The 27,521-nt window shown below is 38.1% G+C and overlaps 1 protein-coding gene across 9 annotated transcripts in view; it reads left to right on the forward strand.

Annotated features, from left to right (window-relative positions):
* The window catches only part of Smarca2 (SWI/SNF related BAF chromatin remodeling complex subunit ATPase 2), a 166,149-nt gene that overhangs the window by 14,585 nt on the left and 124,043 nt on the right, over positions 1–27,521 (forward strand). For 8 of the 9 annotated variants that reach the window (XM_071600594.1, XM_071600595.1, XM_027954780.3 and 5 more), the window contains exons 3-7: positions 3,037–3,166; positions 9,561–10,007; positions 18,750–19,008; positions 25,163–25,289; positions 27,181–27,354. In XM_071600594.1, the coding sequence (XP_071456695.1) occupies positions 3,037–3,166; positions 9,561–10,007; positions 18,750–19,008; positions 25,163–25,289; positions 27,181–27,354 (1,137 nt within the window). Of the gene's footprint in view, positions 1–1,788; positions 2,718–3,036; positions 3,167–9,560; positions 10,008–18,749; positions 19,009–25,162; positions 25,290–27,180; positions 27,355–27,521 lie in introns of all 9 variants that reach the window. The other variant, XM_071600598.1, reaches the window with a different exon arrangement.

The following is a 27,521-nucleotide window of genomic DNA, read 5'->3' on the forward strand; positions in this document are numbered from 1 at the left end:
CTACATCCTCAGCCCTTTATAATTTTTATTTTGAGTTGAGGGTCTTGCTAAGTTGCTGTGTCTGGCCTTGAATCATAAGATCCTCCTAACTCGGCCTCCTGTACATCACCATGCTCAGCAAGAGAAGAGACTTTCGAGGCTCAACAAGATCCCTTGCAACTATTTGCTTCGAGTTAGTAGTAGCTAAAGAGAATCTGTGAGGACATTGTACAATTTTTGAAAGTTTTGTCTCATGTGACATGTAGAGGTTTTTATACCCCTTTGCATGACATCACAAGTGGGGGGGGGCTGCTGCTTGATATTCAGCAGATCTATAGGGTTCTCTAAAGAAACAAAACCAATGGAAGATATAAAGAGATTTATGAAAAAGCATTGACTCATGCAGTTATGGAGGCTGAGAAGTCCCACATCTGCAGTCAGTAAGCTGGAAATCCAGAAAAGCTGGTGGTATTGGTCCAGTTGGAGTCTAAAGTCCTGAGAACTAGAAGAGTCAAAGGTGTAAGTCCTAGTCTGAGGTCAGGAGAAGGGCAACATCCCAGTTAAGCAGTCAGAAAGAGAGAAGGAGAGAGAGAGAGAGAGAGAGAGAGAGAGATCTCCAGTGTACAACATCTCCTCAAGTCTACCTTTGTGTATGTTTTGGCCCCCCTGTGGGTTGAATGATGCCTACCCACTGGGGAGGGCAACCTGCTTTCCTCAGTTCAGTTCAGAGGGTAATCTCATCGCCAAACACCTTCACAGACATTCACAGAAAGAATGTTTAACCAAATATCTCGGCACCCCAGGGCCTAGTCAAGTTGACACAGAAAGTTAACCATCAGAGAAGACAAGCAGTAGATGCTGACTTAACACAAAAAGATCACCACAGAAAAAAGTGACCTCTAATTGTGTAGGACTTTAGGTCAGTTTTAAGGGAGGATATGGAAGAATCATTTTTAAAAAAATGTTATTTGGTGATTTTCAAATCAGGAAAGTAGTATGTGCTTATTTTGAAAAGAGAAACAATACTGAAATAAATCGGAAAACGGTTATCCTGGTTTTCATCCCAGGTAACAGCCTGTTGTAGTGCATTTCTGACCTTATCTTCCTTCATGTTCAGTAAAAACGTCCTATTAGCACAGATGTGCATATATAGGTGGGAGGGTTTTTGTTTTTTGTTTTCTGCTTTTCTTTTGCCGTAATAGAATCATATTGTCTCGAATCATGTTGTCATTATTCGTTACTTCCTATTTTGATTTAGTAGTAAATCATGGATATTTCTGCAGTATCCCCAAGTTCCCTCTCTCCTTTTTTTCCCCTTTAAATCCATTTTCACTTTGTCAGACATCTAGAGAAATAAAACCGCTTGTTTTCTGTATCATATTTTGTGGGAACCTATTGATACACTACAATCATTAAATTATCTTGTGTTTAGATTAATTTAAAGCTGTATTCTAGCTCCAATCTATTTCCAGTAAACACTTGCCTAAGTGAATTACAGAAATTTAGAAAGACTTGGGGATGGATGTCTCACCTTCAAAATGAAAGAGAAAATGAGAAGGAAATAATATTTAGCTAACCTTTATTTATTATTTAGTCATTTAAAATGAAGCATGTAAGTGAGGGTTGGGGCCATGTTCTGTTTTTGTATGTGGTGGTTTTATTGATTTTTTTTTTTTCTCTTCTGGTCTCTCTGTTTGGGTTACCTGCCATCTTTCTCACACTCTCTCATATTCTCACCCTCTCATGCTCTTCTCTGTTTCGTGTGGCTCTGATGTTGTGATTCTTATGGTCTTTGCCGTCCTCCTTTAGCTCCCTGTAGCCCTGGCCTATTCCCAGTGAGGATTGGACCCAGAGGCAGCATGGGGCTCACACCTGCTGGCCAGATGCCTCACTTTCTTATGTGCTTTTTATAGGCTGCTTTCTTCCTTGTCTTACCCCTCCTTCTCCCCCTGAGCTTCAGCTTTTTGCTTTTCAACATTACTGGAAATAAATAAACAAGTAGCCTAAATACATCTGCTGTGTTGCTTTGATTTCCTCCCTATTATTACTATTTAACAGGCTCAGTGACACTCTTTATACCAGATTTTTCCCATTTTTCTTCTGAACATCCTCTTTATGGTAAATTTTTCCTCTTTTCAAGTGCATGCTTTTGACTCTGCAGAAATTAACTTTCTTTTCTCCAAAACTGCAAACACTCATACTTTCTTGCTTGAAGTCATTTGGTTTCTATAAACTCCTGGAAATATTCCTTTCAGGCTGTTTTGAACATGGCCATTACAGTTTGGGGAGGAATAGACTTTTCCTTTTTCAAACACAGGCTCCATTGCCCAATTCTGGATTGGATTAATGTCGATTCAATAGCTATTTATTGTGTGTCTGTCATGTACTGGGCCTCAATCTGGGGTCCAGCCCCCATAGTCAAATTTATTTCCAAACTGTGCCTTTAACCTCTTCCAGCCCTCCTCCCCCTGGAGCTTAGCTGTCTGTTTCACACTTGTGCCTTTTCTGTATTCACCCCCATTCCCTTCTCTGCCTTGTCTGTTCCTCTCTTCCCAACTGTCATGGAACTTTCTGGTTTCCAGCTTTTTAACTTTCCATAGTTCCTTCCTCTCCAATGAAAAAAAAATTACAACATCAACAACAACAACAAAATAGATCATCGCAGATCCTTCGGATAGTCTTCCTCAGACGCCAGACTCACTTCATCTTACAATAGTCTTCAAGACTCCTTCAAAAGGGTATGAAAAAATAACTTATATTTGTGTACTTGTGAACAGGACTTCATTTTTATTGGCAGGTTGTGACATGGCTGAGTAAAAAAGTTCAGTGTTTTTTTTTTTAAAAGCCTTAACTTTTGATTTCCAGATAATTTAGCTGATCTTATTGGTAAAAGTTTTTTTTCCCCTCTCACCTGTGAGATGTAAAATATGTGACTATAGAGTGGGTAATGGATGACTGTGTCACACTTTTGAAGACTTCGGAGAGAGTTCTTTAAACTACAGTTAGAGATATTATACCTTAAAGAATTGTCTAACTGATGCCCTTTAAATGTTTCAGCCCATCGATGGGATGCATGAAAAGGGCATTGTGGAAGATATCCATTGTGGATCCATGAAGGGCACCGGTATGCGACCACCTCACCCAGGAATGGGTCCCCCCCAGAGTCCAATGGATCAACACAGCCAAGGTTTGTGTCTGCTGCACACCTGATTGTGGTTCTGTATGTTTTATATAACTTCCAAAAAATGTGTCTGAGGAGGGTCAGATTCAAAGATTTCTTTTCCCTGTAGAAAACTACCCCTATCCTTACCAACATAACTTTATGATTTATTTGGACAATTTTATTTACAAAGTCCTAGTAATTTTACTAGCCACCATGTGTCCAAGCATGCTGCAAAGTGCTTTATGTACTTTACCCAAGATTTTTACCATGATCTTGTAAGGTAAATAATGTTACCACTGTTTCATAGATAGGAAAGCTATAGCTCAGCAAATTTACTTTGTTTTCCTAAGTTTATACATCTAGTAAGTGACAGGGCCAGAAAGAGAATCAGATCTGCCTGCCAACAACAGTGTAGATGTGAAGGTCATGTGAGTACCTACATTGTTTGTAAGGTGGTGTTTTCTGGCAGTGAAATTAGTTGTTATCACTGGTGGGTGGCTGTATTATTTTCCTAGGGCTATCATAACAAATGACCATAAACTGAGAGGCTTGAAACAACACAAATTTATTCTCTTACAGTTCTAGAGGCCAGAAGTTCAAAATCAAGGTGGCACTAGGGTGATGTTCTCTCTGAAGGCTTTAGGGAAGAAGCCTTCCTTGCTTCCTGTTAGCTTTTTCTGGCTGCCAGTAATCCTTGACATTCCTTGTCCTATGGATGAATCACTCAGTTCTCTGTCTCTTTCTTCACTTGACATTTTCCCTGTGTCTATCTCTGTATTCAGAGTTCCCTCTCTTTATAAGGATGTTAGTCATTGGATTAGGGCCTCCCCTAATCCTAGTATGACCTCATCTTAAGTTGACTACATCTATATAGATCTTGTTCCCAGATAAGGTCATAGTCACATGTTTTGGTATGGAGAGGAACATAGAAACTCACAACAATGACCAGATGGATATAGGTTAGATTTCTTTTCTCCTTTGAGCCTTACATGTTCTCTTTCCTTCTGTCACTATTGAAGACATATTAAAATACTTCAAAGCACTTTTTACAAAATTTTGATTCTAGGGATTGAACCCAGGGGCACTTTACCACTGAACTACGTCCCCACTCAATTTTTATTTTTTTATTTTGAGACAGGATCTCACTAAGTTCCTGAGGCTGGCCTTGGACTTGAGATCTTCCAGCCTCAGCCTCCCAAGTCACTGGGACTATAGGCATGCACCATAGCCTTTAAAGTCTTTTAAATACATTGTAGCCTGATTTCAGAATGATAGTGTGGTTAATTCAGCATGGGAGAGGCATACATTATTGTACCACTAATTGACATTGATATGTAAATATTCTAATTTAAGACTACTATGGTTTACACATTGCTGTATATACTCCTATGTAATTAAGTGTGCTTGAGTTTTTCCTTCATCCATGACCAGATATCCATCCACTGAAAGAAAATATTTGTCTGGGAGCATTTAGAGAAGTATACTTTTAGTTCTAATAGTAATTCTAAAATAGAATTGCTGTTTTTTTGAAATAAAAATAGACAAGTTATGGAGGCGTCAGAGTGCTTCTCCACTAATATCTAAATGGGCCTTTTGAACATCCCCAACTCTGATCTGAATTTTGGTGGCAGGCAGGTATGATGGTTACACCTAACTTATAGAATCTTGACCATTGTCAGAAAGGCAGTCTGAAGCATTCTGGCATTTTACAATACAAGAAGAAAAAAATTGACCCATTTAGTGCTAAGAATGGATTAAAACAGCATTTCTAGGTTTATAGTTTAAATTCTAAAGGCCCAGATATGTTTGTAGAGCTAATAAAGATCACATTTTTAATTCCTGAGTGGTGTAGATGAATTATATGCAGTGATTCTTAAATCCAGGTGGTGGCTTTCTCTGCTCCTGACTCTAGTAGTGAAGTTACAGAAAAACCTCAAAACAAAACAAAACAAAACAAAAACAAACAACAACACCAAAAATACTGAAAATGCACAAGTCAGAATTGATAGCAGTTTTGCTTTTATTTCTTTTAAAATTTCTCCAATGGCTTGGCTCCCTTCTTCAACTGAAGAATTATCTTCTTATTTATCTTGGAGTCTCCAACACTAGGCAAGATGTCTAGCACATGACTGGAAGGACACTTGTAAGTTTTGTTCAGTTAAGGTATAGAAAGAAACATATGCATTCAAAAGTCAACAATTATAAGTAGATCTCAATTTTTATATAAGTTCTGTAAGTTATACTTACTTTGAAATGCAGAGGTCTGCAGTCAGTGGAATCAAAATTAACGTGTAATGTTATTCTCTAAAATAGTAAAGTGCATTGTGGGCTAGGGAATAAATTAAAGGTATATTTTTTGAATAAAGGAGTGTTGGTATAATGTAGTCCTATTCTTTATAATGATCTAGAAGAATTTAGACTTGCTTAATAGCATGTATCTTTAAAAACTCCATTGTAGAGAAAGCCATTTATAAACACACAGGTACAGAGAGGTGTGGTATTGATCAAAAGGCTGCTAGCTTTAACTACGTAGCAACCTATTAGGTTATTTTAAGGTATTGGTTGGGAAGCAAAACCATTTCCTTCAATAAATACTGGATGGTGTACCTTATGGTCCAAATGACAACATTGTTTATTTTTAGTGCATTGGACAGAAAAAGCCATCATAGGCAGGTATACAATATTTAATGGGCATGTGTGTGTAGAGAAAGTTCATCTAAATCTGGCACTTACAAATTCAGGATTATGAATAGGAGAGAGGTTAGTGCTTCTCTCTCAGAGGCAAGGTGAAACTGGGGAGATAATGGCCCTTGAAGACCAGGGAGGGGAAACTGCCACTTTTTAACTACTTTTGAATGAGCCAATCAAATAAGATTTAAGAAAGAGCAGAATCTGCATCAACATTGTCATCCTCAGACAAATGTATATTCACTCTCAGGCAATTTCTTCACCCTGTTTTCTCAACTAAGGATAATTACCAAAATATGTTATGTTGTTACATCATTTAGATTCTGTTTTTCCTCAAGTTTTATGAAATGCTCTTCGTATAGGGGGAAAAAAATCTCTGTAGCTGGGACCCTGTCACAGTGTTAATGTCACACTGTGACAGAATGATTCTATTAACATCTTCTATGAATTCTGGGATAAAATTCCTCCCACCCCCCGTTTCTTCTTATCAAATTTCAGGTAAAATTTCTTGGCATTAACTTTCCAGTGATCATGTTCTCAGAGTCTGCATTCTTGTGCTTAATGGAACCATCTCACTGTTACAACATTGCTTTGCCATGTCTCACCCTCGTAATGATGCCTTGTTCATAGTTTAAAGGATAGACCTGATAAGCATTGCTAGGTAGTTGAGTAAAAATTTCATTGTTTAGTATTTTGGCCCATTGTATCAGGCATCCGATGCCTTGTCAACCTTAGGAAATGGGAATGACCAGAAAGCAGAAGACACATGGCCCATTTTACCACAGTAGGTGTAGGGTTGTCCAGAAAGATGCCATAATGAGCAAACTATCATTTTATACCAGCATTACAATTAAGGGATGAATGTAAGCCTCATTGTATTAGTTAGCTTTCCATTGCTGTGACAAAATACCTGAAAAAATAACTTAACGAAGGAAGTAATTATTTTGGCTCAAGGTCTCAGAGGTTTTCAGTCCATGGTCAGCTGTCTCAATTCTTTTCTGGGCCTATGATAAGGCAGCACATCATGGTGGAAGGGTATGGAAAAGCAAAGCTATTCACCTTGTGGTGGCCAGGAAGCAAAGAGAGAGTGAGAAAGGGGCCTGGGACTAGATGTAGTTCTCAAGGATACTTCCTCATGGACTCACTCCCTTCAGCTAGGTCCCATCTCCAACAGTTTCCACCACCTACCAATAACGCCATCAAATTATGAATCCATTAGTGGATTATTCCATAAATGAGATGAGAACCCTCATGATCCAATCATTTCCTATAAGCCCCACTACATTGGAGCCCACACCTTCAATTATTTGAGCCTTTGGGGCTCATTCTAGATCTAAACCATAATGCTCATCAAAAAGGAAGAATATTAATGATAGAAGTTAAGAATATGTTGTTGATGTCCTCTAAGTGTTTATTATAAATACCAACATGTTGGGACTTGAGTTTCTGCTAGTCTTTCAGACTAATTGGAGGGAAATCTTCTTGGCTTTCTTATAAAACCAACTAATTAGAGCCTTAATTGCTGATTGGTTTTTGTCCTCCCTTATGGAGTAGTAGGGGTTTGGGCAGTGAGACTTAGCAGTTCTTCCTTTTCTCTTCAGAGCAGGAGTTCCCTGAATGGACTTCCTCTTCTTACCAATCCATAGAACAGAACCCTGTTTTGTCTCAGGGGATCATGCTACATTTACTCCCATCTCCAAATGGCAATTAGAAAGAAAAGAAATTGTATCCTTTATTTTCTCTGATCTTGTGAATGTGTTTGTGAGTCCCTGTTCGGTGGTGGTCCCACCTTCATGGGCCTCTGTGACTGTACATGGAGGCACAGAGCTTTATCAGGTCAAACTTGACACAGATTTATATATACAGTCCTCACCTAATGATCACCTGTATGATGATCTGTGTTATAATTTGACACATAACATTTAATAGGGCAAAGACATTTCCTCTATGTGTGTTACTGTGTTTTGTGACACTTTTGATTTAATTAGCACTTTGTTCGAACTTGAGAGTCTTGGAATACTGTAGGTCACTTCATTTTCTCCTCCATATTGGATCTCCTCCAACAGCCCTCAATCATTGTAGAAATTTTTCGGCCTGGCTATACAGGTTGTCTCCTGAACTAAGTGCCTGGGAATTTTTGTCCATTTTAATTTTCATTCCTCAAGTAAAATATTCTTAAATTTCCCACTTAGATCTCTTATAACCTAACAGGTTACTCTCGTTTTTGTATTATATCCTAAATGGTGCTAAGTGGTGCTAAGAGAAACTTTTAAGTCCTTAACTTATTTTTGCATAGCAAAACACATTAGACCATGGAAAGAGAGTGTATACATTAGAACCAGACAGGTATTGGTTTAAATCTTGGAGCTGCCAGGATTTATTCTCTGAACCTACTTATTCTCTGAGCCTCAGTTTCCTCACTTTAAAAAATGAATTAATAGTGCACATCTTCTGGGGTTATTGGAGGACTGATGTAATAGTGCATGCTTTCCCCCATACCTTTGGGTCCTCCTTACCATTCCTGTACCCCTACCTGTCTGATTGCCACTGGCTGGAATCACCACTTTGGTTTACTTCCACCAACAACCACCTTACCCACAACAGAGCAGTCCAAGGAGACTGGTGATTAATCTCCCTGAGTGGTAGTAGTAGCCTGTGTTATAACCAGTGACTGATGATTGTAAGTGTCTAAATGCCCCAGCTTCTTCATCCCTTCTTTGGGATAATTGGAAGCAATTTATTTATTTCCTATCCCAGAGCTTTGCACTGGATTAATCTTCATGACCCACTGCAACAACTGCTTGATAATACACTTCTTATTGGCTGCCTTCCCTTCTTATATCACCTTCCTAAATCCCTACCAGTGTCCCTGCACCTCCCGGATAAATCTCCTGCACTTGGTCCTTGGATCACTCTCTGCTTCGTGGAACTCATTTGGGAAATTGTGTAGAATCCCTTGTCCTCAATAACTGGAAATTAGTGGTAACTTGCATAATAATAGGCCAGATGATATTTGCTTTCCCTGTAAGACACTCTTCATTCCCCATTGAGATATGTTAGATGCCTTTAGGTTTTATTCCGTAAGTTGGAGCTACTTTTAATGTATAGCACTGTCCTCTGGTGCCTTTGCTTTAGGTGTACAACAACCACTAACAGTTTGCCTTCTAGGATACAAGTGGCTATTGATCACTTGAAATGTGGCTAGTCGGAACTAAGATGTGCTGTGAGTGTAAAATACTTAACTGGATTTCAAAGACTTAGTATGAAAAAAATGACACAAAAGACCTCATCGATAATTTTTATATTATGAAATGGGGATATTTTGGATTTGTTATTTGAAATAAACTAGGTCATGAAAATGAACTCTGCTGGGAGGTAGGGAGGGAGAAAGTGCTGGGGAGTGATACTGGCCAAATCATATGGTTATATTGTGTGCATGTACAAATATGTAAAAACAAATCCCATCATTATGTATACCTATAATGCTCTGCTAAAAAATGTGAAAAAAATGAACTTCACCTGTTTTCCTTTTTTAATGTGGCTGCTAGAAAAATTTTAATGGCATACATAATATGCCATTACATAGTAAATATACTATATATAACTGATAAATTAGAGAAAATTTTTTACCATATAGTGTTGTTGTAGAGTATTAGTATAGAGTATTAGTATTAGTATATTCAAGAATACCTCTCTTTCAGGGCCATGATCTCCTTGTGTTTTATTTTAGGTTACATGTCACCACACCCGTCTCCATTGGGAGCCCCAGAGCATGTCTCCAGCCCTATATCTGGAGGAGGCCCAACGCCACCCCAGATGCCACCGAGCCAGCCAGGGCCCCTCATCCCGGGCGATCCACAGGCCATGAACCAGCCCAACAGAGGACCCTCGCCTTTCAGTCCTGTCCAGCTGCATCAGCTTAGAGCACAGATTTTGGCTTACAAAATGCTGGCCCGGGGCCAGCCCCTCCCCGAAACACTGCAGCTTGCAGTGCAGGGGAAAAGGACCTTGCCTGGCATGCAGCAACAACAACAGCAGCAGCAGCAGCAGCAACAGCAGCAGCAACAGCAGCAGCAGCAGCAGGCACCGCAGCAACAGCAGCAGCAGACACCGCAGCAGCAGCAGCAGCAGCAGCAGCAGCAGCAGCCGACCCTTGTTAACTACAACAGACCATCTGGTAGGTTAATATGCAACCAAACGAATAATGCCATGGTCCAGCTCGGATAAGAAAGACTGATCACACACACAGTGCTGGGTTGGAATAAGCCCAGGGCTGACTCAGTCCTTTGTTATACCTCGCCGACTCTCTTTTCTTGTTCCACTTAGATTGGCCAAGATTCTTGGTCTCCCACTGCTATAGAGTCCTAGAGCAGTGTTTCTTAACCTTTGGAGACTCATGTGAACTGCTGACCTAGAAAGAAAGCACAATCACCCATAATTTTTCATTCTCTTGCAAAATCTTCATGTTTTCTCAGAAGCCTATCCACACACTTCAGGTTAGGGACACTTGTACCCACTGTGATATATCAACATAACTCCCTCCTTGAATAGGTCCCACCTGAGCCATTTTTATATTTGTTGTTTTTTTCTCCTTTTTGTTGGAAAAGCATTTAAGGAGGTCTACCAGAATTATACCTGTAGTAAAATAATTAATAGAAAATCAGAAACAAGGAAGAGTATTAAAAGAAGTAAGAAATTGAGGTCAGGGATGTGGGGATCGCAAGAGCCCTCCTAGTTGCTGTGGTCAAGCTTCAAAGGCCACTTGAGTTTCCTGACAGCCATAAGGAGAGGGGATCTTATACCTAACAATTCTCACCATTTGGAAGGAAGTTGCTTACCAATTTCTCACACAAAACCACTTATAGATTGAAAATATAAAGTAGATTTCCTGGGTAAGATTATTGTTTAAATTACAGTAGTTCCTCAGTATTTGAGGATGATTGTTCTAGGACTCCTAAGAGATACCAAAATCCACAGTGCTCCTGTCCCTTATATAAAATGCTATACTATTTGCATATAACCTATGCATATCCTCCCTTGTGCTTTAAATCATCTCTAGATCATTTGAAATATCTAATGTAATTGAGTGCTATGTGAATAGCTGTTATTCCATATTTTTTAGGGAATAATGATAAGAAAAAGAACTCTGTCCATGTTCAGCACATAGGCAGTTATTTTTTCTGACTATTTTCTATCTGTGGTTGGTTGAATTCACAGATGTGGAACTGGTAGATATGGAAGCCTGACTATACTGTTATCCTCATCTTTATTATTGCAAGAGGCTTTGCATGATTAAAAACTTCAATAAAATTTATTCATATTAGAGTAACAGATTCCACATGACCAATGTCTTAGTCTCCGTGGCATAAAGTTAGAAGTTATGATATTATGTAATAGGTAGAGATGACAGAGTCCTTTGCATGGCCTTCTTGTGGTCTAACTTGATCCTGGTGATAGAACACAGAGGAATACAAAGGGCTATAGAATGATGTTCTATGAAGGTTGTTTCATCTAGGATGGTGGTTGTTAAGAAATGGACAAGCAGAGTTTATAGTTCAGCTCTGATGAGAGCTTGGGATTGTGGGGAATGGGATGCTCCCTGGACATCGATAACATTTCTTGTGAATGATTTCTACTTATTTGGGCAAGTCCTGAGATGCTGGTCATTAAGGAACAATTAGTTTGCTATGTTAGCACTCTTCTTAAGTTTTGTGACTCGAACAGTGGGAAATAATTCAGATCAGAATTTTTTTGTTTTTAAATATTTTATCTTTTGAGTTTGTTTTTTTCTGGTAGAGTCAGCTCTAAGAGTTGCCTTACCTGAATGATAAACTCGTCTTGTTAACTGTAGATATAGCATTAAGAATGGGTGTCTCAGGGCCAGTGGGTGTGTAACTCAGTGGCAGAGAACTTGCCTAGAATGCACAAGGTCTTGGGTTTGGTCCCTAGCACCGAAAAACAGGGAAAAAAGTGGTTGTGTTAGTCTGTTTAGGCTGCTATAACAATATAGGGTAAGCTAGGTGGCTCAAGAAGAACAGAAATTTATTTCTCACTGTTCTGAAGGCTGAGAAGTACAGCATCAAAGTGCTAGTAGATTTGGAGTCTGCTGAGGACTTTCTCTTGTATTTATAGTTGGCACTTTCTTATTGTGTCCTTATATAGTGGAAGGGAAGGGGTGAGGGAAATCTCTTGGGCCTCTTGTTTAAGGGCACTAATCCCATTCATGAGATCTCTGACACTCTAGCTAAATTACCACCCCGAGGCCCCACCTTCTAATACTATTTCTTTGGGGATTAGGATTTCAACATAAAAATTGGGTGGGGGGATGGCAAACATTCAGATCATGGCAATTAAAAAAAAAGGTTTCAGTGGCTGGGGTTGTGGCTCAGTGGTAGAGAGCTTGCATTGCACATGTGAGGTACTGGGTTGGATCCTCAGCACCACATAAAAATAAATAAATAAAGATAATGTCTCTCTCTCTCTCTCTCTCTCTCTCTCTATATATATATATATATATATATATATATAATAGTGGGGTTCCTTTTGACATGTTTATAAATGCATATATGTAGCTTTCTCCATTTTGATCCCCAGTCTACTCTCTTCTCTCCCCCTCATCCCAGTCCTCTATTCTGCTCGTCTTCCTTTTGTTTATTAATTTCTAATTGATGCATTATAGTTACATATAAAATTGGAATGCATTGTCAAGAAATTTCTGAAAGAATGTTCAATGTCCTTAGCAATCAGGGAGATACAAATCAAAACAACACTGAGATTTTATCCCACCCCGGATAGAATGGCAATCAAGAATTAAAATAATGATAATTGCTGGCAAGAGTATAGGGGAAACAGGTACTATTATACATTGTTGGTAGGACTGCAAATATAGTAAAAACACTTTAGAAAGCAGTGTAGAGGTTCTTCAAAGACTAGGAATGGAACCACTATATGACCCAGCTATCCTCTTCTTGGTATTTATTCAGAAGAACTAAAATCAGCCTACTACAGTGATATTTACATACCAATGTTTATAGCAGCACAGTCCATTACTAGTAAAATTATAGAATTAGCTTAAGCACCCATCAATAGATGGATGGATAGAGAAAATGTTATACACACACACACGCGCACACACACACACACACACACACACACACACAGGAATTCCACTTAGCTATGAAGAATAATGAAATTACAGCATTTGCTGGTGAATGAATGGAAGTGGAGAACATCTTGCTAAGTGATATAAGCCAGACTCAGAAAGTCAAGGGTCAAGTAATTTTCCTCATATGCAGAAACTAGAGAGAAAATTAGGAATGAAAAAGGAGATCTTGTGAAAACAGAAGGGAGATCAGTAGGGTAGAAGCACGGGTCCAAGCAGGAGGGAGGAGTGGAAGGAAAACGGAAGAACTGAGGAATGAAGTTGACCAAATTATGCTGGATGCATGGATGAATATTTAAGGCAACTGATTTTTAAAGAGAAAAAAAGTATTGATTGCACCAAGATTTCTGTGTAGCTACTATGGAGCTGAGCCATTTGGTAGGTAGAGGATCACATAAGATTTAATAGTAATGACTGGAAAGGTTATACAAGAAAATCGTGCTGAAAAAGGCAATTTAAACCCTCTACAGGCCTTAAAACTGTAAAATCTCAGCTCTCAAGAATGCAGCCAGATATATAGGAGGAAAATAATATGTATATGTGTGTGTAGCTTGCACCCACTGCAAACCTGTTAGCTTACCCATGGTAAGGTGCACTCTGCAGTATTACACTCCCTTTGGAGGGAGAGTTGGGATCCAGATCCCAGCAGTCTGACTTAAGGGTTCATCTTGACCCTTTCCTATCTAGTATCCTCCCTGACAAACTTATCAGGACAAAAGAAAGAATCTGTCTCGGAGTATGAGTACCAGATTGCAAGTGCATTTTGCTCTGTATGTAAAGAATGTAGCATCTCTTCTTTTGTAGAGCCTTTTTACTCTTGCTTCGGTGTCAACAAAATTGGTCATCTTATCTTCTCACCTTGGTATATGACAGTCTTAAATAACAAGTTTTGAGCAGAGGCCAGCTAGTCATGACCAGATAGCTGATGACTTGATGGAGAGAAGGGAGCAAAGCCTAAACTTCCCCAAAGATGGTGGTCTGGGACCTTGTCTCTTGGGCATAACCTCTAAATGTTCAGCTTGTCCTGGGGTGTCACCTTGTCACAGGCCTCTGCAAGCGCTGGCGTTGTAAAAATGACCTAGACTCAGCAGGAAGAAATTCCAAAGTGTTAAGAATGTAGGAAGCTGAATTGCTCACTTGAGAAACATTTTCATCCAAGGTTAAAATAATGGGACTGAATGAAGTAGTAAAATTTAAAGGATGAAGTTTTCAGTTGTCTGGGCACATGTACTTAATCAATACTTCATGTTCTCATAAACCCAACTCTGCATGCATTTTCTGGATCATCTCCAGAAATGAGGGATCTTATTCTTTTTTTTTTTTAATACCCACCTCCAATACCCATGTCTTCCCTTATCAGATTTTTGCCATTGGAGGAACTTCATTTTATTACCCACTGTTCATATCTTGTATTTTCTAACAGTTGGGCTCCATTAGAAATGAGCATATTTGGGAAGATAGGATTTTATGGCAGAGGGGACAAGGAGGCCATGAGTGAAAGAAGAAAAGAAGATCCTGTTACCGTTAGGAGCTTTCATCCACCACCTTTGCAGTACTTGTCCACAAATCTGATTGCCCAGGGAGACCTTACTATCTTACTAAGTAAGATAGTAAGGTATTTTCAAGTCACTATTTTTAAATCCTCTAAACTTAGTAAGATAAACTTTCATAGTAAGATAAACTTTCTTGCCAAAGGCATGTTTTAGATTGGCAATGAGGGTGAGTTAAAATAAGGCCAAATTTTTTAAAGTTAACATTAAACTATTTATTGTTTGTCTCCCTTCTAAAAGTAAAGTAAATATAATTGCTTATAACCATCCTGGTTAATATTTCAGGAAACAATAAAAGTTAGTAGGTCCACTTACCTGGAGACAGTTGCATTTCCCTTTTTTTTTTTTCTTCCACTTTCTACTTATGCATGGGTGAAGAGAAGGCTTTGGGCTGGATGGTCTGCCTCAAACCAGCTCCAAAGTTAGAATTCACCAAAAGGGCGGTCACATTGGCCACCCCCAGGGAATTATGGCTCGCCTGAAGGCACTGTGTATGGAAGGCCCAACTCTGAAGGCCTAACTCTAGAGGTTTCCAGTCTGAATTATGGGCCACTCTTGCCCTGGAACACACCCTACCTGCTGTGGGCACCACTCCAGTCTGACCCAGCCTTTTCTTTTCATTTTGATTCAATTTTCTTTTTGGAGATTAAAGCAAATAAAAAAGGGAACTGAAAAAGTTTTGGTTTGGGGAAGGTGAAGGGAGGGAACTTATGTTAGAAAGTTTTTGTTCAGTTTTTTTTTCAGTGCTTATCTCTCCTCACACTTTTTTTGTTTGTTGTTGTTGTTGTTTCTGAAATATTTCTTGGCATGTCCCATACTCTTCATTACATTTATTTTTCCAACCTGTGGAAACCACTTGAATTCCTATGTAAGGCAAAGAATGGTTATTTGCATCAATATCCTTTGTGCCAAGTGGGAGTTCAGAATGCATAGAATTTCTGTGCATGTGAGACTTGGGTATTTTACTAAGTTTGTTGCCCTATTAAAAATCAGGCATGATGAGGTGGCATGCATCCACTCAGGACCCCCCTTAAGCAGTGCTGGGACCCCTTTTGGAGGTCCAGGGCATGTTTCTACTTTGACTTCTAAGGTGAGGAATGAAGAAGTAGATAGCATTTTGTACCTCTGACAATTAAGCTTAAAATGTTTATATTGAAGAGAGGCTAAGAGATAAGCTAAAGAATGTAATTTGTCTTCCATTTGAAGATGTCAGGGAAAGTTCCTGTGTTATGTAGGTGGTAGACCATCAATGTGTGGAGTAGAGGTGATTTCTGTGGATAGAGAGCAGACCCTCCACCATGCAAATGAACTATAAGCCACCTGAGGGACAGGCACCAAACATAAAAAATGGGCAGCAAATTGTGTTTGGGTCCCTAGCCACTGTAAATAGAAGTATTTATATAATCTTTTGGTGGGAGGAGAAAATAGACACAGTAATTAAACTTGTAGTGTTTAGTTAGGAAATGGAGTTTGCTTATAAGTGGCACTGATGGCAGATGCAGGAAGCATACATGAAGTGGACTTGTCCAAGTTTTTGTGCTAAGTTGTATTAAACTGTAGAGACATTCTGAACTGTGCTATGGAAAAGAGTAGTCCCAAAGTTTCCTTTTCCAAGGATTTTTTTTTTTTGTAAAGCAGAATATAATATATAGTAATTAAATTAGGCTCCTTTATCTCCCTTTCCTTGGTGGTGATAAAGATGAGGGCTGAATATATGGAAACGTGGATCACACCACTGCCCTGTGAGGGGTGCATTATTATTTTTCCCATTCTATAGATGAAGAAATTGAGGCATAGAGTGGTTAAGTTACTTGCTCAGGCTTATGCAACCATTTGGTGCTGGAGCTCAGACAAAACTTATCATTTCTTTTGGGGAGAAGAAATACATGCTTTAAATGTACCTACTTAGTGCATATCAAGTTGTAGAACTTTTAAATTAGAGATTTGATGTAAGTTTATGTTTAGATTTCTCTGTTTCTCGGTGTTAAGGAAGGGTCAACCAGATTAGAATGTCTTATCTTTAGCAATTGAAGAACGCTAACCATATATTTATCAGATTTAGTTTGGAGACACAGACTAAAAATAACTGGATACCTTTCTTTGATTAAATACAGTTTTAAAAATGGTGACTTGAAAATACCTCAAGGAGTCCTTCTAGGATTCTGCATCAGTCGTACAGACAGCAATGCAAAAGATGAGTGCCCAGAGTGAGTGACTTGTGTAACCCTATTGTACTGTTAGGACTTTGTGAATTATTTGAACTTTGAAAGGAGAAAAAACACTTTGAAAACTGAATTTAAAGTAATTATTGTGATGTTATTAGTGAAACCCCAATTTTCTTTACATTGAAGGCAATGGTTTTTAGAGGATTTAAATATATTAAGTTCACTATTTAGTATACTTAAACTATGGCTTCCAATATATTTAAATGTATTAAATTCTTGAGCTTATTAAAGAGATTCATAGGATCACAGGGAATTAAAATAAATGTTAGAAATCTGTATCTCCTCTCATTTGACCAAATCCTACCTAAAGCAACCCAAATGAAAAATGTACCCTACTTTAAAGACCTCTAGGGGAAAAATATTCTAAAACTCCCCTCCATAACTCATTCCAGTACTTTAACAACCCTGAGATTTAATGTTTAGAAATTGGTTTCTAATATATGGATGAAAGGAACTCTAAATAAAAAATTAGGAAGAGCTATGCATTATGTAAAGGACCTCCCATTCAGAAAAAAAGAAAATACTTAGCTGGGGAAAAAAATTTCATTATGATAGTACATACCTGAAACTTAAAATACTTGAAATAAAAAATAAAAATAGAAAATGCACCCTCCCTCCCAAGATTTTTTCCATCTGTTCCTAGAACCAGGGCTGCAAATTACCTTGAGAAGAAATCTTATCTGGCTTTATATCTTTTGGCAAGTTTTGCTTAATTTCAGAAGGAGGGGAAGAAAGACTAATAATGCACGTGCGCGCGCGCGCGCACACACACACACACACACACACAGACACACGAGCACAGATGACACACAAGGTGGTTTCCTAAGCAGTTTGTTCTGATTCTTCACATTCTTCCTGTCAAAATGTTTGCTTATTGCTTTCTTTGCATTGTTATTTGATCCCATTTCTGAATGGTATTTGTTGGAAATTGAATAAATGTGTTCCATTTTTCATAATGTATGTCTTTGTATGGTTAATTATTAAGCCATTCTGAAGTCTATAGACTATTGTTTGTTACCACTTAATAACTTTTTTTTCTTAGAAGGGATATAGAAAATAGTTGGAAGAATGCCTGTTAGTAGCTTTAACATATGCTTACTAAATTTTTTTGTATTTACTAACTCATCTGGTAGCATCACTAATCTTATTTATAATTTTAAGATCACTAAAAATTCATCCAGGAGTAGAGATGTAGCACTTCTTATTTAGATCTATACCTAGCAATTAAAGCTATGAAATTTAATGTGGAAAATTACTTTAAACTTCTTAAATGTATTTTGATAAGCTTGAAGGTTGTATGTTATTTGCTTGTGATAACATGAGAAAAATGCTCTCTTGAATCTTAATCATTTGCAAATTTTTATCAGGTGAAATAAGCAGATTTCCCCGCTGACTTGTTTTTAGAAATATTTTCTAATATATAGTTAAAAAAAAAATAAGTTCCTGAGATTTACTGATGAAGCCTGAAATATGTTCTAAATGCCACTAAGGAAAAATGTAAGCCCTTTTTAGCTCACATAAGAAGACCAGCAGACTCCTTGCCCCTAGGTTGGGTCTGAGGTTTGCAGTAAAGGGGCTGCTGTGGACCCCTCTGAAGTTGCATCCCTTGTTATGTAACTCCCTTATGCCTCTGAAATTTGAATGCACCTGTAATTCTTTTTTAAAAGCCCATCATAGCCCTGCATTAAAAGCTATTCCGCTATATCCTTAATTTATTACCTATGAATCATTTTTGGACCTTGTTCACCAATGTTAGTTAATACCATTTCCCTATTGGGATAGATGCCAGATCCTTTTTTTCTTTTTCCCTTTCTCTTTTCTCCTCTCCCCTCCCTCCTTCCTGTCCTCCTTATGTCCTCTTGCCTTTATGTATTTTAAGACATTTGGGGGTCTCATCTCTGGTCCCCAGGGACAGGTGTGTGGCCAGTGGGCACCACCCTGCCTGCCCTGCCCCCCTGCCCATGTCACTTTTATTCCTGCAGGCCCGGGGCCCGAGCTGCTGAGCGGCCCCAGTACCCCGCAGAAGCTGCCTGTGCCTGCGCCCAGCGGCAGGCCCTCGCCTGCGCCCCCCACAGCCGCACAGCAGCCTGCAGCAGCAGTGCCGGGGCCCTCCGTGCCACAACCAGCCCCCGGGCAGCCCTCGCCCATCCTGCAGCTGCAACAGAAGCAGAGCCGCATCAGCCCTATCCAGAAGCCACAAGGCTTGGACCCCGTGGAGATCCTGCAGGAGCGGGAATACAGGTACTGCCCTGCCTGGGAGGGTCAAGCCATAGGACTGGCAAGTGCTGTCCTGCACAAGGGTTGAGGTGCCTCCTCAGGCTGTGGTCATTCTGTTATGGGACAGGGAAGAGCCAAAAGGAAACTCTGGAGGCAGAAACTCATGCCACGAAAATGGTTTCAGAACAAAGCTGTAGAGAAGAGTTTGTGTGCCATTGCTGGGACTTTGTGGTGGCCGACTGTGGTTTTGGTCATGCAGTCAAGAAAACTTTATCCCCTCCATGCATGACAGGTGCTGGGATCCAGACATCAAAAGCCCAAGGATATGGGCATCTCACTCTCAGGTTACGCAGTGTGTTTTCCTTGTTTGTCAGTTTATGCCCTTGACGGTCTATGAGGTGATCAGATGTTGAGTATGCTGTGTTGGGGTGACCTTCAGATTGGTAGCACTTCTCATGATACTAAAGTATGCTTTGGTAGCTTGCTATAATATTTTCTTTGTTTTAAATCACACATGTTTTGGTCTATTGCTTGGAAAATCCTGTGTAAGTATCTTCAAATGGGGTCCTTATTTAAAATGTTATTTCAGAAACTTAATTTTCACTGAATTTGGCATTTTTATCCAAAATTGGGGTTTGGCAGACTTTTTCTGTAAAAGACCAGACAGAAGAAAATTTATGCTTTGCAGAGTTGCACCTCTCAGGCACAAATACTCAGCTCTGCCCGTTTTGTGTAAAATACCCAGGCAATAATTGCTTGGCTTCATTCCAATATAAAACTTTATTTATAAAAACAGACTGTAGACAGGATTTGACCTGTACACTGTATTGCAGACCCCTTATGTAAATGGTGAATGTCAACTCAAAAGGGAGTTCACTTAGTATTGAGCCAAGATAAAGCCAAACCAAGACTGTGGATCCTAGATTTTTTCAGAAAGTATGCTATGGTCAACTAGCTATATAACCTTGGTTACATTTCTTTTCTGTGATTCAGTGTACTCATATGTTAAAAGAAGGTATTATGGTGTTTCTCATAGAATTGGGAAGACATAATGGCATAGAAACATTCAGTAAATATTAGTTATTATTATTATTTCCCCAATATTATTTAATTTTAAAGGAAATCAGCATTTAAAATTTTAATTAATGTTAGTATACATTGTTTGAATTCCCCTTTAAAACATTACCTTAATCTTTATTGACAAGCACATGACTTGTTATTAGACTAAAATTAGTCAATTTTGAGGGTTACTTGGAAAGATTCATAGTAACTGGAATTAGATGTATATAGTTTTTTGGCAGAGAAGTATAACTTTACTCTTTCATTACTATCCTCAGCTAAGAGCCTTTAAGTTGTAGTTTTCAAAATTTCACATATACCTAGAATGCTAGATACTTATCATCAAACAATATTTCAAAACTGATATGTGGATTCAATTGGGTGAATAGTTTTGTGGTACAGTGTCAAATACTAGCCCAGCCAAGGCAGGAGAACTGTCTTCATGTGTAATACTTTGTGTATGTTAATATAGACATTGAAAAGTCAACAATAGGGTAAAGAGGCATTGTGAAGTTACTCTAAATTTTGGATTCCCTAAGAACTAACATTCTTTTTTCCTACTCTGAAGGTGCAAAGCTGCTGTACCTTTGTTAAATCATATGAATTGCCCTCAAGACATTCTCTATCAAGAAATTTTGTGTAATATCTGGCTTTTTCTCCTTAGCCTGTTTCTTTTGTGTGTGTGTGTGTTTTAACTGTTTATTTTGCTGACTCCTAAATTTTCTATATTATTTTCACCAGAATTTTAATTGCAGGGCTAATTTGTAATGAGCTCATATTTGTACCTTTTTTGGAAGTGTGATCTTAATGGATGGTTATGAAAATCTTTTATTCTCCAACCCCATATTAATAAAAAATTTGTATCAGTTCCTTTTAAATTATACACATTGTAAAATGTGGTGGAATGGCTATTTTTCATATTATTATTATTATTATTTAATATCTTTTGTAAACTGTGTGGCTTTAGAAATCATTGATCTCAACAACCTTGGGTCTGAATTTTTTTATGGCCTTCTAGAGAAGAAGCATAAGTTTCTATTGGTAATATTGCAGGACCATATCTTTGTTATTTATAGAGTAATAGTTGCTTTTTGCTTATATGAAGATAAATTGTTTATCTGCAGAGACTAAATTTATCTATTAAAAAGTTTAGATTAAGGCCTTTAGATACTTTTTCAAGACAGTCACAAACCTCTTTTCTTTTGATTCTCTGTAGTAGAATGGCTTACTAGTCTTTAGCCTGGTTACAGGAAGGATCCATTGCATTTTTATCATCTGGCTAAAGATTTGAACAATGTCTTGAAAAACCTCTTTTACACTTTGATAAACTTTGAGCAAAAATTATCTGTCAGAAATTCTTTAACAGATGTTAATATCTTTGGCCCTTATAATATCACTTACCTTGTCTGTGAAAACTGCAAGGAAATTATGAGAACTTACTTTTTTTTTTTTAACTTTTAAGTCCGTTGGCTGGCTTTTCCTTGTTCATCATAAAATCAGAATTTTGACAAATTGACCTTCTTTAGTACGTCGTAGCATAAATAAGTTTCTGCATGTGAACACTTTGCCTCAGATCTGTACAAGCTCTCCAGTTAAGACATTTTTCCCTATTTAAATTGGATCCTTTCGTTTTTGATGGAATTTTATTGCTTCTTTCTGTAGTTAGTGTCAGGGAGAGATTTCTACCCGCTGCTCCTACCCCCCTTTGGCATACTTCCTTTGCCGTCTCATTACACCCAAGTTCATTTCCTTCCATTTAGAGTTAGATGTCTGAACAAAAGTACTTCAGGAGTTGTCGCATTGGCGTGTAAACTAATTCCACGAATGTTTGCATGGGAAATGCATTTCACAGTCGAAGGGGTTTATTTGGGAAGGGTATCTTTGAATATATCAGCCCTATCTGCAATGGAGTCAGAATTCAGTGTGAAAACAGTCTACTTGTTTCGGGAGCAAGCATGGGCTCCCTACTGGTGGTATTTTTGGTCTTGCCCTAGTCTCCATTGCAACCCTGAAAATTTCTTCTCAAAAATTACCAATAGCCGCTTTACCAGCAAAGTTACAAAAAGTCATACACATGCTTTCTCTCTGTCTTTTTAAAGTGTCACTCAGCTCCTTGAAGGAACAAAATGTACCAGTGTCATTTTCTGTTCAAATAACTCTCCTACAGGAATCATAAACTTCTTCTCTGGACCTGAACAAATATCTGTTGCCTTTAATGGAACTCTTTTTCTTGCCAGAACAGTAACCCCTCTTGATTTACTGTTCATCTGTATGAAAAACCTGAGTGACCTAATTCTGCTTCAATTTTCTGTACTCGTGAGGACACTAAATGAGTCTCCCGCAGTCATGCAGTATTACATCTTGCTGTTGTTTCAGGAAGTTCAGAATCCTGAATCTCTTTATCAGACTACCTGCCGAATCCCACTGATGGGAAGATGAAATTGTCTGGAGTGGAGCATTATTTAAAATGAACATTTCTATTAAGCACAACAACAACAAAGATATAATTTTCTATGTTAAAGAAGCCCCTCCTGTACCTTTGCTATCTACCCACCATGTGCAGAATTGAATGCATATCATTTCATTGTGAAGGTTTCCTTGCCTCTTCCAGAGTTTTTACTTTGTACTTCTTGCTTCCCTTTCATAAAAGAGAGATGTTTTTGTGTTGGGGACTGAGATTCATTAACAAATGACAAGGCCCTTAGGAGAAGCAGTCATCACAGGGAGAAAGAAGTGTACCCCCCAGTTCCTACCTGCTCTAGTGCCTCAGGCAACCACACCCCTTGTTGCAAGCTCCCACTCCCCACCTCTTCCTTTACCCTTCCCCCTTTGCCCTTCCTTTACCCTCCCCTTGTAGTTCAGTGAGGTTTAATCTCAGCATCATCAGCCACTTGTCCTGCAATGAGGTTATTTATTTCCTAGTTCCATAGTCCTTTGGAAGATTAAGGAAAAGGCAGCTATTCCCTCTGATTTAGCACCTGGCTCACTTTGTCCAAGAGCAAACCAGAATATAAAGGGGTAGTTTGAGTTCTAGGTTATTCAAATACGGAAGGTCTGTCACAAATCTAGAACCAGGATAGCCAAATTGTTGGCAGCCATCTCACTCCACTACAATATTCGATTTTCTTTTCTTATGGGCATAATCATAAGGCCATAAAGTAAAGTAGTTTCAAAGGTAAAATTGTTTGTATTTTACATTTTTCCCCTAGTGGATTTTCCTCCTAATGGCCTGAGTATCAAGATACATCATCTGCTGCTATATTTGGAGAATTGGGGCTATGTGTATGGTTAATAAAATGAATTGGATAAATGAATTTTGTATTTGTTTCATAAAATAAAAATAAAAAACCATGATAATAACCCCATGACCATCATGACTGGGATGAGGGAAAAATTTGAGAGAGTTTGAATGATATTTCCAGAAAAGTAAAATGGTAAAATCTTCTCGTTGTTGTTTGAACTCACACAATTTTAGTCTGTTAGGTGTTTAGACCATTTAAAAGTGCTATTATTTGCAATGGTGTGCTTACTGTAAAGTAATAGCTAGGTGGTGATGATAATGTGAACACAATGGCGATAAATCATTTAGCAAATCAGAATCAATGGCAAGCGTACCAAATAAAATAGGAATCTATCATCTATATTATTTATAGTGAAGCCAGTGGAAAATAAGTCATTTTTATTTTAATCATCTTTAAATGTTTGAAAAAGATGGTATTTTATTTCCCTCCCAAATCAAACATCTGAAATTTTTAGGCACACACTCATCTTGATATTTAGGCCATAGGAAGTATGAAGATCCGTTGCAGCACCTAAGTATTACAAGGTTTTACTCTTTCAAATTACTCTGCAACATCATAAAGGTTGAAAAATAATGTAATAGCCATTTTTGACAGAATCCTTAATTTCCAACTTTTGTAGTGGAGGCCAGGAAAGTTCTCAGAAAGTGTATTTTAATGATTAACTTTATTATCACAGTGGTTTTGTTATCAGGTAAATGAGGGTTTCAACTCTGGTCCTATGATGTCCAAAAGTTCTTTTATTTTCATCATCAGTAAAATGGGACCATTGTAGTATTCACCTTGTGAGATGAGTGTGTGCTTGTGCACATGCACTTGTGTTTGTGAGAGATAATTAAATAAAATCATCCATTAAATGCACTTAATTTAGTATAGTTAGTATTTACTAGGTTAACTCACTACTTCTTTTATTACTATTTTTATGAACTCTATTCCAACACAGTTTTGCCCTCAATTTACGAGGCAAATACATTTAAATGACACATAATTACGCATAAGAATAGGATTTAAAACCTATTTCAAGTGTGTATTTGTGACAATAATGGTATTCCAAAGGAATGAAGAGAGACGTCTTGTATTTCTGTTCTGCTTTCATTATGGGGAAGTACCTGCAGTTATATTTTTGATGGAGTCTAAAATCAGAATTCCCAGCATCCTTCTCTAGAAACTCTTAGATTTTAACTTCTATGTACTGATGCCCCTGATTTTTGAAAAATGCCTAATTTGTCTTCTTTTCTCAAGCAAGCACTCTGCACAGAGGAAGTGGTTGTGGCTGGCAGGGCTGTCTGAATGTTTGGGGTTGGCTGGTTTCTGTGGCCTCAGTTCCTACTGCTCTTGCCTGCTCTGCTTTAGCTGCTGTTGTCATCAGAGTCTTGGCAAGGAGTACAAATGGCCTGGTTGCCTTAGGACAGAACTGGAGGTTAAAAAGAAAATTCTGGTCTCAGCTGTGCACTCTGGCTGCCTGGGAATTAGGGAACAAGTCAGATTTTCCTGTCTCTCATTTTCTGTTTGTTAAGAATGAGCAAGAACTTTTGATTTTATTCCCCCTAGATGTAGCATGAGCTTTCTTTCCGGGTGTTAGAGAGAAGTTATGGAGAAAGTCAGAGTGTTAGGTAACATATAGCACCTGTCTATATTAATTCAAAGGTAGCTTTTCTCAGCTTAACATCAAACAATGTAGCTGGGTGTCAGAAATCTACTGTCAGTAACTGGTATGTTTTGCCATGAACTTGAACTGAGGTTATTGTTGATCATTGAAGACTAAATCGTAATGTATATTTTCATCTCCCCCCTCCCCCCATTTTATTATTTCCTTTCAGACTTCAGGCTCGCATAGCTCATAGGATTCAAGAACTGGAAAATCTGCCTGGCTCTTTGCCACCTGATTTACGAACCAAAGCAACCGTGGAACTGAAAGCACTTCGGTTGCTCAATTTTCAACGTCAGGTAATACCTTTTCCCCAGTGAATCTGAGATGTAGGAAGTAAATGTAATTGTTCCTAAAGGGTGATCTGAGTGTTTCCTTTAGTCTCTTCAATGTTGTTATAAAGACATAAACTTAGCAAATTAGCATATCTTTTAGACCAACTGAGTATAGCTAATAGTATAGATGAATTGCTTATTATGTTTTTTTCTTCTGCACATCAGAAACATTTCTTCCCCTGGACTCTGGTTTACAAAATCAGGGTTTGGGCATTTGTTACTGTGAATGAAAAACCTGGAGAACAATTAGGGCTAGCTCATATTTGCCTTTATGGTGCCAAGGAAAAATGAGGAGGTGGTTGATTAGAGTTTCTTGGTAAGCACAAAGGTAAAATATTAGTCATGAAAATAATTTTTTAAAATGTGATAGCCTTTCTACTATATAGCTCATTACTCATAGAAGTGCATGAAACAATGTCTTGTAACTTGATTACTCTTTTCAAAACCTAACTTTGGGGCACTTGATCCCACATTGACTAATCAATGAGTTGTTATCTGGTCTTATTATAGTTTTAAGTAGTCACTTCTTAAAAACTAGCAAAATGATCTATTTTCTGATTTCCAAATCAGTAGGAGACTTGTGAAATGAGGTGGAACTAATTTTTACTTTGATGAGTTTTGCCATGCTGACCCCAAAGGTGCAGGTCTCCCCATCTACAGATTGCCAGATAAAGTCAAAGAGGATAAAGAGCTTTTCATTACTAGTTAGATGGGTTTGTTTTATTGAAGGCCAGGGCGTGAAAAATGAATTATTAATAAATAAATATAGTTTGAAAGTATTGAATTGCATGATTTGGTCTGTTAGAGGATGTGACTAAAATCCTTAGGCTACTTCCTGTGCTGTTATCATGTGAACTTGGATGTACATTTGACTTATAGGTTGTCATTACAGAAAGGCATCAGTGGCTGGATGCTACTTGGCAATAGATTTGAATTTAGTTTAAATTAAAAAAAAAGAGAAAATCCTCCAAGTTCCATTTATTTCTTTATTATAGGTGACTTCATAATATGAACTAATGAAAGTGATAAAATTTTGTTAAATGAATATTAGCTAAATTTATTTTCAGGAATAAGCTTAGATTCAAAAGAGCTTCATTGTGCTGGACTCTTACTGGTATCTGAGTTTTGTTTGATAGTATTGAAAAATCTGTCACCTATAAAGTTTCCCAATTACATTAACTGCAATTGATGCTGATTTCAGATTCAATTGAATGAGTATTGTAATGTGTGCTCCCAAGTCCCCTTCTCCTGCTGCCATATAGCATACAATATGATCACCTACAGTAAGCTCATGATATAATATAAAATTTAAATATATTGCAAAGAATATTATTTTTGAGTGTGAGGAAAGCAAAACAGGTATTTTGCATCATTTATTTTAGGTTATGAATTCATATTATTTGAGTACCTACTGCTACCTTATGACATGAATAGAAAGCACCTCTTTTATTCTTTTTGCAAATCATCATTAAGGGTAATCTTTAAACACACAAGAATCTTAGCATGACATTTAAAACAAAGTAAAAAAATTTAAAGCTTATTAACTAAATAACATCATGAGAGTAATTAAAGAGAATGAATTAATTTAAAGTCAGGACAACATCCATATTTTTCCCTTTTTACTATTACATTACTATAATTGTTTTTTATCTGAATTATTTGGAAAGAAAATTTATACCATCCTGGAAAATACCATGTGAATCTGACATGTTTTTAGTTCCTTCATTTAGTTTAGGCTAACCGTGACTGAGAAACTTTAAGTAGTTCTGTTCCATTAAATGGAAAAGAGAGAAGGTCAGGGCTCAGGAATCCAGCTTCTGTTCCCGAGACTGTCTAACAGCTCTCCTCTTGACAGCTGAGACAGGAGGTGGTGGCCTGCATGCGCAGGGACACCACCCTGGAGACGGCTCTCAACTCCAAAGCATACAAACGGAGCAAGCGCCAGACTCTGCGAGAAGCCCGCATGACTGAGAAGCTGGAGAAGCAGCAGAAGATCGAGCAGGAGAGGAAGCGCCGACAGAAACACCAGGTCCTTAGAACTGGGCTTTACCTGGATAGAGGTGTCTGATGGGGTCATTGGACAGGGTCAAAATGACTGCAGATATGTCCCTTTCAGGTGGTGGGAGAATCACAAAAATAGAAAGGCCTCTTGGAGTTTACATAGTTCAGCGACATCATTTTTATACATCAGAATAC

This window comes from Marmota flaviventris, chromosome 13, assembly GCF_047511675.1.
Source record: "Marmota flaviventris isolate mMarFla1 chromosome 13, mMarFla1.hap1, whole genome shotgun sequence".
Lineage (NCBI taxonomy): Eukaryota > Metazoa > Chordata > Mammalia > Rodentia > Sciuridae > Marmota > Marmota flaviventris.